We start from the raw sequence: 15,923 nt of genomic DNA on the forward strand, positions 1-15,923 counted from the left end.
CTCCCACCAACGTTTCCATCCGTCAGCGCGATTTAGGGCCAGGCAGCTCCCGTCGCAGCCGGGGCTGCGGAGACGAGGGACTCCACGCACACCACGGAGGCACCATCTGTCTCCCCGACCATTGAACATAGCTTGGTCAATGCTACGGAAGGGGAGATCTGCTTCTGCTGGGTGCTTTGCACCTCCCCTTCCTTCGAGACCCGATGTCCCTCTTGGTGTGGGCATGAATGTCACTCTTTTAAAGAATCCCCATCAGTAATGACAACAGCAGGTTTGCGAGCTGCTGCTAGCAGAGGCACTGCAAGACTCCTCGGACAGGGCCGTGTTTCAGCCCAGCTTTCTGACCAGCATCTTCTCTGGAGCAAGGAGACACGGGACATCCTGAGCATCCCCAAGAGCAGAGCAAATGAAGCAGGCCAAGCCCAATCCCACCAGATACTAGTGTCTCCGCAGCTTTTTGTTCCCAAGGACAGAAATAATCCTTTGGAGGCTTTTCACAAGATCAAATGCCAAGGCAAAGGGCTGCTCTCGAAAAGGTTCAGGCGGCACGTTGCCAAGACAGCCTAAATAACTGGGGGCCAAAGGAGGCTACACAGCTCCTGCCGGCTCACGCCATTCGGCTAGCGCAAGCCAACACTGTACCTGTGCCACCGGCAGCCACTGCCCCTTGGGTTTTAATCGTGCACGTAGTTTATACGTCCATCAACTATTGTACGTGGAACCGTTGCAGCACTACGTGCGCCAGAGTAGACACTAGGGTGAGGAAGAGGAGCGAGGCCGAGGCCTGAGGTCCTGCCGGAGCAACAGCCGCCGTCCTGCAGAGGGACGAGCTGGACGCAGGCAGCCCACGGCCTCCTCCCTGCGGCGCGCTCGTCCGACGGCTCTTTGCGGGCAGAGCAGGAATGAGCCGAGCCGAAGCTGGGATCTTTCGCTAGCGCTGACATCGGATACTGAACGCTTACGGGGCTCTCGGTGGAGGAGGGCAAATTCTGGGCTCGAGTTTCAGAGGCGAAAGCTTTGGCTTATCCATACATCTGGCCTGTGGAGTGGAAAACCCCAGCTAATCTCGCAGATTGACCCTGATACCTCTGATATACAGACACTTTGCCGCACACTTTCTGCATTGCCAAACAGCCTGTGGAGTTTGCAGCATTGAAGGCACAGCTGTGCCACAACTCTTCCAGGGAGAAAAGGAAAAAAAAAAAAAAGAAGAAGAAGAAATGAACATAAGCTTGAATTTATGTAAAAAAAAMCTTGTTTATTTTGGAGGAGGATTTGAACATCGACATGCAGGTACAACATGAATAAAAATTATTGCACTGCTATTATGTGGCAATTGTTCAAGTTTCTAAAAACACGTAAATTCCACACTTTTCTCTTTTCTAGCTAAGTGCTGAGTGACACAGCTTGACAGAGCCCAGCTTAAAAGGTGCTCTCAAGCCACCTGGATATGGTAATTGAACACAACGTAAACACACACTTCTGTCAAATCTTCTACTAGAAGTACAGAATTATCCTTCACATCCAGTAAGAGAAAACCAGAGAAAGACTTTATCCTCCCCTCTTCGGAAGAAAGAAAAAAAAATACTCCAAATCACACCTTTATGCAAGTGTGGAAACCAAAACCACTGCTCACTCCTACCCATTCCCCCGGCAAGCGCTCTTTAGTATATTAGCAGCCAAAGGCTCTGACATTCAGACCCAGGAGTGGCCATTACAACGCTAAAGTCTAATATTTACAATAAATATCACCCATTTCTCTTAGTCTGCAACAGTCAGAGACAAAGGGGAAAGTAACACTGAAACGAGGCATGGTGCAGGAACGCGTTGGCTGGATGCAGCAACGGAGAAGAGCGGCAAGGACCAGAACTAACTTCTACACTGCAACTCCAAAACCGAAGAGAGGCAAGAAACGCATCCAAACCAACCAAACGAAACGGGAAAATGAATCGGGAAAGCAACATTTAGATGGTTATGTGCGTATCTCACTCACCGCACACACAGCACACGCACGCACGTGCTTTTACCTCCTACCTAACCTGACTCAGTGTTATTTACAGGGGGCGACTTCTCAGCTTGCCAAACGCTTCGTTCAGGTAAYGTGGGTCACATCTTGTACCGGGAAAAGCTATACAGTGCACCYGTGCACACAAACACACTCTCACTCTTCACATACAGGGTTTTCCAACATCTCATCGCCCCCCAAAGTTTGCAAGGTTATCAGCAGAGCTATTTAAGCAATACTTAGCAGTAATAAATATTGGTGTATGTATCTGCTTTAGTATCACGGTTTCACAGAAAAAAAACAAACTTCTTACTGAAAAGTTTTGCTATGATGCACCATATAAATTTGAAAGAACGTGTAACCAGGAAGATGGTGCACCTGGCATACGGAGGGCAATTTGGGGCTTGATGGGGGATAGGAGATTTCTCTAGGAACGGATGCTTTCCTGGTAATGCTGTTTGGCTTTGGCTTCCAAAAAGACAGGTTTTTAAAATTGCACTGGTCGCTGTCTGTACCGTAGCTACGAAGGAGGTGACCAAATATATATATCTCACCTCTTCTTTGGCCAATTCAGGCAAAAGCAGCAAAAGCTGTGACATACCAAGGTTCTTCACTCATCTTAAGGAAAAAAAAAAAAAGTAATACTGAAATTCACCACTGAACTACCGGCTGCAAAGAGAGGGAGTGAGCAGCTAATGCAGCTGGTACCTTTAGACGGTCACATCCCAATCTGCACGTCCCACCACAGGTATCTGTGACCCCAGCAGACCTGGCACAGACGTAACTTAAACCCCTCTGCTGGGCCAGTGCCRCCAGAACCCTTCAGTACCGTGCTGAAAAGGCATTCAGAAGCACTGGAGTACACTGCATATCATGGAAAACGTGGTTTTGGTCCTCCCTCCCCTCATTTATAGTGCCCCGGAAGAGGACTTAATACGCGCATTTAGAAAAATGCGGGCAGCATTTTCATTTCCTCCTGAACTGGAAAACTCATGTATCAGAGAGAACGGATGCATGAAGCATCTCTCTGCACCGCTGCCCCCTCGTACCCCGTCTGTTTTAAGCAGCCCCAGGAACTCCCTGCTCCCGTATTTAAGCTTGTTCAACTAATGAGCTGAGCTGAATGCTCAGAAGGACCCGGGTTAAAAAGCCCGCTCGCAGAGCAGTGGTTTGCTTTCCCTTTAACTTTTTTAAACCCAGATCGCCTCACGGATGCTCCGAGAGCACACTCRCAGAATAAGCTGCGCCTCCACGCTGGAGAAGGAGATGGGGACACGCAGAAGATCCACCACCAAGGGAACAGCAAGGTTGAACCACGTCCTCGCACAACCCTGGACTCACTACTTATCTTATATGGAGACTTCCCTGGGTTACATCTTGCCACAGCTAGGCACTCCCTAGAGATAAACTTGAGACTCCTCTTCAAAATTACCACAGAATCATGATGCTCAATCAATTTTTCATTATTCCCATGAATTATATTTTACGCTGTACCGCCAATCAGACCTTGTTTCTCAGCAATTTTTTAGCATTTCAACCCATCAGGGAGAAAACCAGCCAGATCAAGTATCAGATCCTGCCAAATCTGTTCCTTACTTGCTACTGCTCCAAAATCAGCACAGAATGATACTCATCAGTAAGAGTCCTTTGAAAGGTTGGAGATACCCAGGACCCTGACAGGGTGGTGGAAATATTGTGGCTTATAATTGCAAACCGAGTGCATACAAATAGCCTACGAATTCCAGCAGAAAGAGCAAAGAGACAGTCCAGCAGGCCCTGCTCTCAATACTGTCACAGCAAGATTTATTTACATGTTATCTGAGAGCTTTGAGGCTTTTGCTAGTGTATTAAAAACACCATACATGTTCACACAGACACACAGAGTAAACACTAGTTTAAACATGTTAAAAGAAAAGCTCAAATCAAATCAAAACTTGGTCCAGAAATGAAATCCAAGCAGCCAAAAATCAGATATAGATTAGAAAAAAAAATGGTTATATAGAAAGAGACAGGGCAGGGTTACAGAGATTTTTTTGTGATCTGTGGATTGAGTTGAAATCAAGTCAAAAGAGATGGAGAAAATAAATTCCTATATAAAAACCATATTTACATTTCAGGAAAGTGAATCAGAACTTCAAGTTTCAGAGAGGCTGAGACAATGGAAGAGGCAGCGGTATAATGAGACCAGACCAACAGATGCAGTTTTTAGCCTTGAGATACTGTTGCACAGTCATTCTGCTTCTAACAGAGTAAGCCAGTGAGCAGGAGACTAGCTRTTGAGGGTGATCCACAGGAAGATATACTCAGACAAGACTAGAATAAAAGCTGAGCCTAATCTGGGGAAAATGACGGGAGTGTTCATCGACAGGAACCTTTAACTGGATGAAGAAATGGCTTACAGTGCTATAGGTATCACCATCCAACACGTTTACTGGCGTATTACTATTGATCTAATCCTCAGCAAAGAGCACTGTTATCCAGAGCCGGTCACACTCAAAGCAAAGCAATGTCTAAACCTAAGAGCAAATAGTAATTTTTAAAGGAACCAAGTGACCTCAGCAGTGGAAATAACCTAGCTGTCAAAGCTGAAATCTTGAAATATCACATGTGTTTTGAAGTCTGCTTGCAGCTTGTCCACAGAACTCAAGGAGTCAGAACTCCTCATGGGATATATATATATATTTTTTAAACAGGCAGATTTAGAAAACTCAGCGAGTTTTCCAAGCCCTAGTTCAGAACTATTAAGGAACACCTTAAAATCCCTACCTATTTAGACTCACCAAGAGAAGGAAAAGTCTCCAAAGCTCATTTATCATTGAAGCAACTTTGCCCAAACCATAYTGAAGAGCACATGACTATAAATTTCCCTACTTTAAAATCAACCTACATGGCACCCCTTTCCTGGGGGTCATTTATTCTGAGGCAGGGCAAGTTACAAATTGAAGTCAGAGAAGGGAAGATAAAATATCATTAAAATTTTAAAAACACAGAGGGAAGAGTTGCCTTGTGTCCCATAAACAATAAGTAAAAACAATCAACCCCTCCCCCCAAAAAAACAGCTCACAGATTGGAGGTTTTCTCTCTGATAATTCCATTGAAAAAATATTCATAATTGGTTTAAAGAGAAGATAGGAATATCCCTCTGTCTGATCCCTCCACCCTAGCCTAAGGATATGGAGGCGAGGGACTCAATGGTGTATGCAGGACTGTAAATGCATACAGTGGCAAAGATTGAAGACGGTTTGTATTTCCAGAATAACTAGTGGACCAGAAAGTATTTTGTCCTCCTTGTCAAAGAAAATTGGCCTGTAAACTCAAAGCAAATACTTGAAATTTGTGAACTTCAATGACATTTGAAAGAGAAGGTTGAAAAGCAAAGATTTTAAAGCAAGCTGCCTTTTTCGCACTCAGAATTTTGGGGGATCTCAAATCAACGGGGAATTGGAGAGAAGAGCACAACAGGCCCTAAACTGAGGGCAAAATAAAAGGGCAGGAAGGGAAAAATCAGCAAACTGTTTCTTAAGCCCTGCTTTAAAGATACCCTGTTCTAAAGAGACCTCAAATGGCAAGCATTACTGTGTACAAAAATAGAATAGCAAGGATGAAAAAAACACAAAAAACAGTATGAAAAAAACCCTCCCAAAAATAGATGTACACAAGTTCTATTTTATATTAGTGTATATTACAAAATTCAAACATGCAGTCTCTATTTTGACTGTGGAACGCTCCAGTCTGTGTGTACCAGGGATGCTGCTATGTTTTCTTCACAGCACCATCATGTGACAGAGGAAAGTCTTGTACTTTTAACTGACTTCCAACCTCTTTGCTTTTCCCTTGCGTGAGAGTCCCGTCTTTACAGGGCCTCGTGCTGCCATCTGGCAGAGGAGAGGCCCCCAAAACGGGCTGTCCCAGAGCGTGCGATAGCTCCTTCGACGGAGCGCTTTTGCAGCTACTTCCCAAAGCTTCAGATGATTTAGAACTGCTAAAAGTTGGCTCCTTTTTCGCCCCCGCAGGACACGTTGTCTCCCACAGCTTCGCTGCATGCAATGACTCCATGCAGGATCCGCTCCTCGTGGTCAGGCTGCCGGTGCTAGGAGGTTTGGCGCTCTCTTGACACGGTCCTGCTTGTAAAGTTTCCTGCTTTTTTTGTTTTGAATCCCTCTCCTCTTTACAGGAGGCACCCAAATGGGGGAAATCCTTCCTCTTTTCCGGCTCGCCAGAACCAGCCATACTGAGCTTCAGAGGTCCCAAGACACTCTGCGCCAGTGGTACTAGCTGGGACACGGAGAGCGCTCTTTCAATAGCACTGGGGACAGGAAGTGGGGAGGACACAGTACCTGGGGCACTGCCCTGGCTCATTTTGCTAGCAGCTGAAACACTCTCTGCTTGGGACGAGCTGGGCTGTTTTTCGGTACTAGGACTTTTGGGGGATGTTTCACTCCTGCTTCCAGGATACAGAAAGGGGCTGCTGTGTTCTACAGGCTGCAGTGTCTCTTTGTGACCCTYGGCACTGCCATCCCCACGGCTTGTTGAGAGCGTAACGCTCACGCTTGCTGTGCAACATGGAGAAAGAGCTAGCAGAGGTTTAGAGTCGTGTTTTTTCTGACTGATTTCTGTTAGCAGAGAGTCTTTCAGGTCAAGCTTACCACACGAGGCCCCTGAAGAGTCACCTTGTTCAAGTTTAAGAGGTTTCATGGATGGGCACTGTATATGCTCTGTGTGATCTATTGTTTTTGGAGTACTAGTAGTTTTCCCTAAGTCTTTGATTGCTTCATAAGACTTTTCTTCTTGACTAAAATACTCAAAAGTTTTGGTTTCTGGCAATTTATGTTCCCTTGCAATTGTTTCTGATCTTAGGAATGGCTTTTCTGAGTTTGCTAATTTTTCTGGAGCAGTTCTTGGGAGGGCCTCTGATGGGGAAGGGTGTACGCTAGTTTGCAGCAGCTCTGAAACAGCCTTGGCTTGCTGATTATTTACCTTCTGCAAATCTTCCGTACCTTTCGGATCTTCAGGTAGAAAGGCATCATCTTCAATACTATCCTTGCTTTCCAATTTAGAGGAAAACTTATCCTCGTTAAAAGAATCGGAGCCTTGGTCTCCACTGTCAGGTGGCTTGTCCAGTCTTCTCCCATCCTGACTATCCTCTGAACCATCATCTGTTTCATCTTCTGAGGAATCTACTTCTCTTATGGCCTCCTGCTTTTGCAGAGACTCTCTCCTCTCCACTCTGTCTTGTCGAATAGCACCCAGCTTCCTGGAGCCTGGCTTCTGCAACATCCCCTTTTCCGCTAGTCCAAGTTTTCCACCTGTTGTTTCATTCGCAGATTCTTGTAAGCTCTGGAGACTAGGATCCCTCTGTAGCATTTCCTTCTTAAATTCAGAATGAGAGATATCCAAGCTATGCTTTCGCGAGGAAGCCAGCTTCTTCTCAGAAGACGACAGTGAGGCAGCCAGTTTCTCCGCCGACTGGACTCTCTTCAGCAAAGGAGACCTAGGGGGCTCAGCACTTTTGGGCCGAGAAATTTGTCTTACCAGTGGTGGAGAGGAGTGTAGTTTTACTGGAAACGACTGAATAATACTGGAGCTGCCAACTGAATGCCCTGGTAAAGGAGAAGGGGAGCGCTGCGGGGATGTGGACTGTGGCGTTGGTGATGGAGTGTGAGCTAGTGGTGACAGAGGGATATTTCCTGCAGATTTACGCCTCGGAGACCTATACTGCCTTTGAAGCTTTGGTGCCAGTCCATGCAGAGAACTAGGTCGGATGTGTCCAGAGCTGGCTGGAGAATTGGGGACACTGGAACTGGGAGAGCTGCTCTGGGAAGAATTGCCACCAACTTAAAAAAAAAAAGACCAAAAAGATTATTATATATTTGACTATTAAAACAAGTTATTGAAAATAAGACAGGCAAAGATAACACAAAACGCCACGCTATTATAAACCACTGCAGTAATATTACGAGGTAATATTCTACGGCTTCCATTGAAAATTCACATCATTGTCACAATACCAGAACACAGGAAGAAACATTCTGCTACCAGAACATTTTCTCTGCAAAAACTCCACACAGATAAACCATGTGTTTCAATGCTATTCTCAGGATGCAAATCCCTTTCTTCTGTCAGCTAATCTAATTTTCAACTATGACTTTTCCATAGTGTTTTGATTCCTTTTTTCAGAACTAATACAGAAAATGTGTCAAACTGCTATAAAAACATTGCAACTTACAACACACATTTGCATCAAAGCGAAAGGATAATGTAGCTCAGCACTTGCATTCTTAAAAAGGCGTATGGATTTTCATTTTTTCATGAATAAATGAATGAGAATACATCCATCCTTAAGGTAAGCTATGTAGCAGTTATCATTTTACTTCAAAACCAGATCTACTACCTGCTGCTGTGTATTGTACTTCAAAAATGAATCAATAAGTAAACATTAAAATCTTCTCCAAGTCTTGTGTCATCCCCCCACACACCTTTTTTTTTTTTTTTTTTTTTTTACCTGAGTGTACAGACTCGGGTGTGGATCTGTAACTCTGCGTAGGTGATCGGGGAGACAGGTTGTGAGTTGGAGAACCAGGTACACTTTCTCCAGAAGAGAGCGAGCGGTTTAGAGAAGACAAACTACGGCTGGTGTGAAGTAGTGATGCTTGCTTAGTGATCTTCCTGAACAAAGAACTCTTCTTCTTACTGTGGAAAAGCATTAAAAAGTTGTTTACAAGTCCAAATGAGTTATTTATATTTATCAGCCCATTTCAGTCAATTTAATAGCCCAGTTAAAGAACAAAAGAAAACAAAAAGAAAAAAAGAAAAATCAAAGAATGTGCCTGCTGGCAGACATCATCTGCAAATTGCCTTGACAAAAATCTCTGTCACATTATATTGGTTTCCACCTATTTTCACAGAGAAACATCAACACTAACCTTTCCTGACCATCTTTAGTTTTGCTTTTCTTGTTCCTACGAGCCATCTTGGATTTGTAGCTGGCCTTTCGAGCTGGCCCAACTTTGATCGACGTGTTCTCAAATGGCGTGGTCGAGATGGACACTTTATTTCCACTCTGTCAGAAACAACAAGCAGACATTGTTTAAAACACAGCTTTTCGAAGCAGATCTGCAAGCTAAGCAGGTAGATGGCTGGTTTATTACTGACTGCCATTTTGTAATCCTATGTCAAACTCCATTTCCCTCTTTGCATTTCCACCTATCATTTATTAAGGAAGAGCTGAGAGAGAGCCCTCTTTAGTCAGGCTTTCACAAATGATTAAATCAGATCCCAGCTGGTGGGGAAAGCTTCCCAGAGCAGAGAGAACATGGCATCTGACCTCTCCCATTGACATCCCAACTGCCTCAGTTTAATACTTACATAACATCAAAATGCGGTGGTGCTAGATGCTGAATAAATACTATTAAATGATACCATCAGGCATCTTCTGTTTGGAAACTTGAACAAAGTGATATTCTGTCACTAGTCCTACTTGCTATTTCCAGGGCTCTGAGTGATGGCAGATGTGAGCGTATCAGGCATCTGTCAAGATGAATCTGCGCCACAGAGCATGGCTTGTCTCACTCAACTCAAAAAAAATTGCTCCTATATTTGCAATCCCAAAGACTTCTTGGAACTGTCTAAAACTTCAGGTTTTATTTACATAATGAATTCAGCTCAGAGGAGGTATCAAAATGCAAGTCATTTAACTGGACAATTTTAAGACCAACCATTACAAAGCTGCTTTTAAATACCACTGGGAATAATCCTTGAGAAAGCAGTATTAAGAGCTAATAACATTAGCACAGCCTAAAGCCAAAAAAAAAAAAAAAGTAATTTGGAAAATTTTGAAGGTATTTGTTTCTTAAAGTGATGCTTGAGGAAAGGTATACTTAAATCTTATTAACCTTTCTCACTGATGCTGTTAACTATGCATCTGGCGGGTCCTTATTTCTCACCGAAAATGTTGGAATTCAGCTTAAACTACATGCGGACAATTTTGCAGATATAGGGATCAGGCTACAGCAGTAAGTTTTCGCAAAACAAAGGCCAGGTGCCATGTGCTTACTTTGTATTTCAGACAATGGAAATTAGATAGCGATAGTGTTTTAAACAAGCTGTTTCATATTTTGCATGATTGCCTACCTTCAGGATCAGCTCCACCACTTCCGTGTGCACCAGTCCGTGGACAGGCTCCCCGTTGACATGGGTTATCAGATCCCCTTCACGCAGGCCTGCTTCGTTAGCCGGACCGCCTTCCTCCACGTGCTGGCAACGAGAAGGGAATGACTGATTTGAGAAGAGGAATGCACAAGATTGCTGGCCAGATCGGACTCACAGCCCGTCCGGCGCGGCTCGTGCTGTGGCCAGCATCAGCTGCTTCACAGGTGGCAGAAGAAACCGTTGACCGGCACAGCCAAACGCACGGCTCTGCGCTCTTCCTCTCCTCCCCCAGCTCCCTGGCAGTCATCTCCTGATCCGAGGCAGATGTCCAGGATGGGTAAGCTGATCGAAAGACCAGCTCCTCCCAAAGCAGGAGTCTTAACACTCTTCCAAAAATTTTCATCACCCAGAAATGATAACTGGATACTCTTGACTTCCAGGTAAGTATTCAATCTTTTTCAACTCCTTTGCTATTCCAAATGCAGCAGCTTAACACGTACATGCTAGTATCTGAGAAGGCCAATAGGCTTTTAAATAAGACTCCACGCCATGCGTTTAGGTTGTCTATATTGCATCTAATCCCAAACGGAGTTTCCCACCTTCCATCCCTTATTAACCTACGCAACATAAGATCTTGTCGCCCTGACATCGCTGCCTCTCCCCCATCACTGTGCAGAAAGGCGAGCCTCCTTTAAAGTGAGGTGAAGTTATGCTTGAGAATACTGCAACTCTCCCTCCAGCCAGAAAAAGTCACAAATCAGTATCTCGATAAATTCGGCATTTTCCAAGGACAGCAGAGAGGAACAAGTGAAGGAATGCAGCTGCAGATTATTTTTTTATGCACAAATGAGTGTTAAATGATGAGCAACACATATAAAGTCCAAATTATCTAACGAACACAGAGATACGTGGAAAAGAATGAAGCACCTTTACCCTGGCTCCCTTCTCTCTAACTACACAACAATTCACATAACGTTGCTTCAGGGAGAGGATCATTCCTAGAAGTCATATACGTTACGAAACACCACAGAGATCAAGTACCACAATTTATGGGAAGGAAGAGATATGGACACAGAAACCAGACCTTGTGAGATAGCACACAGCTGAACCAAGAGCTAAATCCTGAGGCAATCAGCACAGCAGCATGATGCTTGAAGGCTTGTAATCAATTCCAAGCATCTGCTTTGAAACCCCCGGCAGGCTGAACTGATCTGAAGCAGACTATCATCACTAACACAGGTCTGCAAAAATTAGCTATAACTGACCCTCATGCAACAAACCCAACAGAAAGGAAGAGGGTATGTACAAAGAAACATGCTTTAAAATATGAGCTACAGGAGAAAGGAGGTGGATTCATGTAACCAGGGAAGAAAGAAAGAAGAAAGGTTGCTGTGATTCTGTGGAGGGCTTGAAAACTGCTACACTTAAACCCAAAGTGCTGTTATTAATTTTTTAAGGGTTTCCCCCACCCCCAAAAGATAACTTTGGGTCCACATAAGGAGAGCAGAAACAGGGTGGCAAAACACAATTTATAAAGCTAGATCCCCCAGTCATGGCAGAGAGCATTTCTGGACCCAAGGGTACTCTTTTGAGAAAAGCAGAGACATACCCAGACCATGTGATGCACAGTGTAGATATCACTGTCACCCATATAGACGCGAATGGCACGGAGAGTGAAACCATATTTCTTTCCAGCCCGATGGATGATGATTGGTGGTTTCAAGTTTGCGATAGCAGGAGAAAAGTCGCGGCTGGGTGAGGAGTCCCTCGAAGATGGGTTTGAGGATAGAGAATGAGGTGACATTGGACTAGCCAATGGGGAACACGTGTGGTGATCTACAGCGATGACACAAAGGTGTGCAAAAATTAGGAAACCAGGCCTCCAAAAGAGATAAAATTCTTGTTAGAGAACAGCTAGGAAACCATCTCTCCTAATGCCCTTAAGAGCTGGTGGTCTTCACCAGCAGGGCTTTTCCTGCAGCTTTAACTAATCCATGCTACAAATATGAAAATCAGCAGAGTTTCCAAAAAGCACATTTGGTAATATGTATTTAATATAGCAGCTCTGCTCATGTAGAATTATGGTTGGGTCACATATTTACTTCTTCTGTTTCAGGGATTTATAACCCATCATAAATATTTGCTCTAGGCACAATCTTGGAATACTCCATTTAAAGGTTATGAAATACTATCCCTCTCCAAAAGATCAGACACTTTCTAGATCTTGATGCAAGTTGCATGTTTGTGCTGAGATAAGTCAAAGCCAGTTAGTAATAAAAAAAAAAAAATTGGGAAGCGATCAGACAACTACATCTAGGTAATTTTGGTCATGTTTTAAATTCATAGGGGCAAAAATATTTAACCCTAAAAAAGTAGCTAATGCAGGAACACTGCTACTTATAACAACATCACAAGTGTATTTCAGGGTGCATTTCCCAAACGGAGAGCCGGGGATCTCAGTTCTCACTTACGTGGCTGTGACTCAGCTGGGCTGACTAAAATATCTGACTCTGCTTGCTAGCATAACAATATCCACATACAAAAAACACAAAGCAAATACAAAACTTTCATTTTAGAGTGAAGCTGGTCAACATCAGTAAAACAACCCCAAACAGTAGGAGTATTAAATGCAGCTGTAAAAAGAAATCCTAAATCCGTTAAGAAACACCTGCTGAATCACCCAGCACATATTTACCTGGCAGATGAGAGCAGCTCTGGAAGAACCTTTGCTGGGTGATTAAATACCATTTTAGAGATTTTTCAGGAGGGCGTTTGTAGTTCAAAAAGCAACCATCGCCCAGACCATACGAAATGAGATGTACATCATCCCAACGGTGCCAAGAAGCAATTTCAGGGCTGCCTCCAGCTGAGACAGGCGAGCAGGTATTGCTCGACCTGCTGGGCTGGCACTCATGGCCCAAGTGCAATTTCCTGCTCCGACACAGGCAGGGACAGGTACAGCCCGGAAACACGGGGCAAGGCCTTTTCCTCGGGAAAGGAGGACAAATCCCTGGTAGGGAGAGCCTCCTGCTGAACCACTCTTTCATAGCTCTGCCTGACTGGGCCATTAGCTACAAGTTACCATCCAGCATTGGGAATTGTCAAGGTTTGTCTCTACTTAGAGACAGAGCTGAGCACCAGCATAAGTCATTCAGCGTTAACTTACTTAGTGAGTTACTTACACTATCGAATTCTTGAACGCTCAATAGCATTTAACCAAGTTATCTGAAGTTATGGAAACTTTCCGGTGCACGAACGCACCAGATGCATGCAGGTCCCAAACAACATAGTGGTTAGTTGTTAGCGCGTGACAACCAAATAGCACCTTGAGGGTTAAAATCGTTCTGGGTCTATATCCCTCCTTGCTGCACCGCTGTCTAGGGACCAGTTTATGCTCCAGGAGCCAATTTAAACCAAAAACTACTCCCGGAAACAGTAAGGGCCAGCTGCCATTTACAGAAGCTGCAGTCAGACCCCCCCCACCATACTCCTCGTCTTTGGTGAAGCAGTATTTGTTATCCTAGAGAGCAGTAAATATTCACCAACTGTGAAAGTTGGGATCTTTCCCCTTCTGCCAGCTACGGCATTACTCCGGGAGCGCGGAAGGGGGAGGACCTCTCTGCAGCTCTTTTGTTCGGTGCTTGCAGACTCTCACAATGCCTAACACAAGGCATTTCTTACCTGAGGGAATCAGGAGAGACAAGGCAGTAGCGGATGCTGATTTAATCACTTTATTGACAGGTCTCGAGGTACGTTTCTCCCCTGATTCCCCAGAGAGCAACCTGTGTCGTGCCCGCCGCACTGCCAAATCGCTGATGGCTTTTGGAGTGGTAAAGTCTGGGCCTTCATTGCTATTACTGCGAGCGCGTGGATCAGAGAAATCTGCAGTGCTCCCAGCTACAGTTTAAATTAAAACAGATTAGAACCACAGGGAATTCCTAACAGTCTATTCCCCTACAGGCAAAATACATTAAATCAAAGTCATGTTTACATGAAGTCCAAGAATAAATTTTCCTAAGAATAAACCCCAGGGCTTGAATTCTTATTTACAGAAATGGTGTTATTCTGAACACAGAAAATTAGCAGCTTCTATTCTGTTGGAAAAGCTTGCTAATGAAATCACATTGCTCAGTAGCAGAGTTGCATGAATCCTAAATCTATGGCGCAGTTCTGCATGTAAGCAAGCCATTTCGATAGGATTGTTCATAGATGGGAACAAGTTTATGGCAAGTGCTCGATTTTTACAACCAGCAAGAACTGTCGATCTTAAAGTTAAAACCTGTCTGTAATAGAAGAACCAGGTTTTATTGTACTTACACATAAAAAATCCACTTTAAGAGAATACTAAGGTACTAAAGTCAGGGAAAGCAAAAACTTGGATTTCGATGACAATCTTAATTTGCCCCTTTCTGTGCACCATCACGATTCAGTCTTGAATTACTTAACCTTCTATAATTGTATATAAAATGCAAAGTAAACTGCAAAATCAGGCCAAGCTTCTCAGACTGGGCATGCAGCATTAGCAGGTACAGGAGGGGAGGGTGTCCTCAAGCTCTGTGCCTCGGTTCCCCAGCTGATACCTTAAGGGGGCACCTGTGAAAATACATTAATTGGAACTTGCAAGGTGCTCAGAAATGCAAGCGGTGAGCAACGCAGCAAGTCCATGAGGGAAATTAATCACTCTGTCTTCAAAAGCAAATTTGGAACGGCGTGCAATAAATAAAGCCTAAGGGCCACATTTTGAACAAGGAGGACAGAACAAAACATTGATCACTGTTATTTAAGTGGGCACCACTGCTCTGCATACTAAAAGCAGGAAGTACCACGAAAATAAAAATTCAGAGCACCATTCCCATAGACTGCAGTACCAGATGCCAGCTCAACACTTAACAGCCACAGAGTTTCAAATTAGGCTCCCAGACAATGAGGAACTCAGAATCGGAGGCTGCATGTGAAAAGGCTGAATTACGCATTAGAGGAGCACTCTGAGGCAGTGACGGGAATGAAATTCTTTTTCCTGCAATCCCCTGCCTCTGACTTTACTTTGCAGGCAGGGGATGCACCGAAGCAATGGTATCCTTGAATCCCAGGCACCGACCAAGGCACTGGAAGATCTGAGGAGCATGGAATTAAAGACTGTTCTAATGCACAAGGGTGCAGGCTGCTCAGAGAAGTTTCTTTTTTGCATATCACAACTTTTAGATACTCAAATTTGCAATGAGAGTATTCTTTAATTTTTATTTGCATGTTTCTAGGCTCTCAGTATGAAATGGAGAAGCTAAGATTTCTATCCCACACTTTCACCTTGGCACTTGTGTCATCTCAGGGTGTGGTAGATCACTTCCATCATACCTACAGCTTCGCACATGAGTTAATGGAATAAGTGATGGCAGCACCAGGCTCTCAGCTTCTGAGAGAATCGGCCATAGAGGGGAATGGGACAATTTGTGAGCAAACTGCACTCAGACGGGATTGCAGAAGAGCAATAATGGGAGGTGGGAACCTTGGGTTTCACTCCAGGCTTGGAGGCAAGCTTGCTCTAAGGCCTTTCCACCTCCTGCTGTCAATCCACCACCACATTTGCTCAGTGCCCTTCACTGTGTTCCTGTTCAGTCTCACTGCTGCTCCGACTCTTGTTCGGTATCCCTTTCCTTTCCGCCCTCAGTACATCCACAGTCTCTCTGCCTGCTTGCTCCCAGTTTACTCTAGCACCTTGTTTCTTATTTTCTTACCCAGTTAGTCCTTACTCCTCAATGCTGCACTCTAGTTC

At 44.4% G+C, this 15,923-nt stretch overlaps 1 protein-coding gene across 13 annotated transcripts in view; it reads right to left on the bottom strand.

Annotated features, from left to right (window-relative positions):
• Nucleotides 1-1,237: 1,237 nt before the first annotated feature.
• Nucleotides 1,238-15,923, bottom strand: part of MAST2 (microtubule associated serine/threonine kinase 2) — a 206,067-nt gene continuing 191,381 nt past the window's right edge. For 12 of the 13 annotated variants that reach the window (XM_026086767.1, XM_026086768.1, XM_026086766.1 and 9 more), the window contains 6 exons: nt 13,835-14,050; nt 11,763-11,989; nt 10,136-10,258; nt 8,929-9,065; nt 8,508-8,695; nt 1,238-7,839 (listed from right to left, as the gene is read on the bottom strand). In XM_026086767.1, the coding sequence (XP_025942552.1) occupies nt 5,759-7,839; nt 8,508-8,695; nt 8,929-9,065; nt 10,136-10,258; nt 11,763-11,989; nt 13,835-14,050 (2,972 nt within the window). In that variant the 3' untranslated portion in view covers nt 1,238-5,758. The remainder of the gene's footprint in view (nt 7,840-8,507; nt 8,696-8,928; nt 9,066-10,135; nt 10,259-11,762; nt 11,990-13,834; nt 14,051-15,923) is intronic. The other variant, XM_026086771.1, reaches the window with a different exon arrangement.

This window comes from Apteryx rowi, unplaced genomic scaffold (genome assembly GCF_003343035.1).
Source record: "Apteryx rowi isolate R43461 unplaced genomic scaffold, aptRow1 scaffold_7, whole genome shotgun sequence".
NCBI classification, from domain to species: Eukaryota; Metazoa; Chordata; class Aves; order Apterygiformes; family Apterygidae; genus Apteryx; species Apteryx rowi.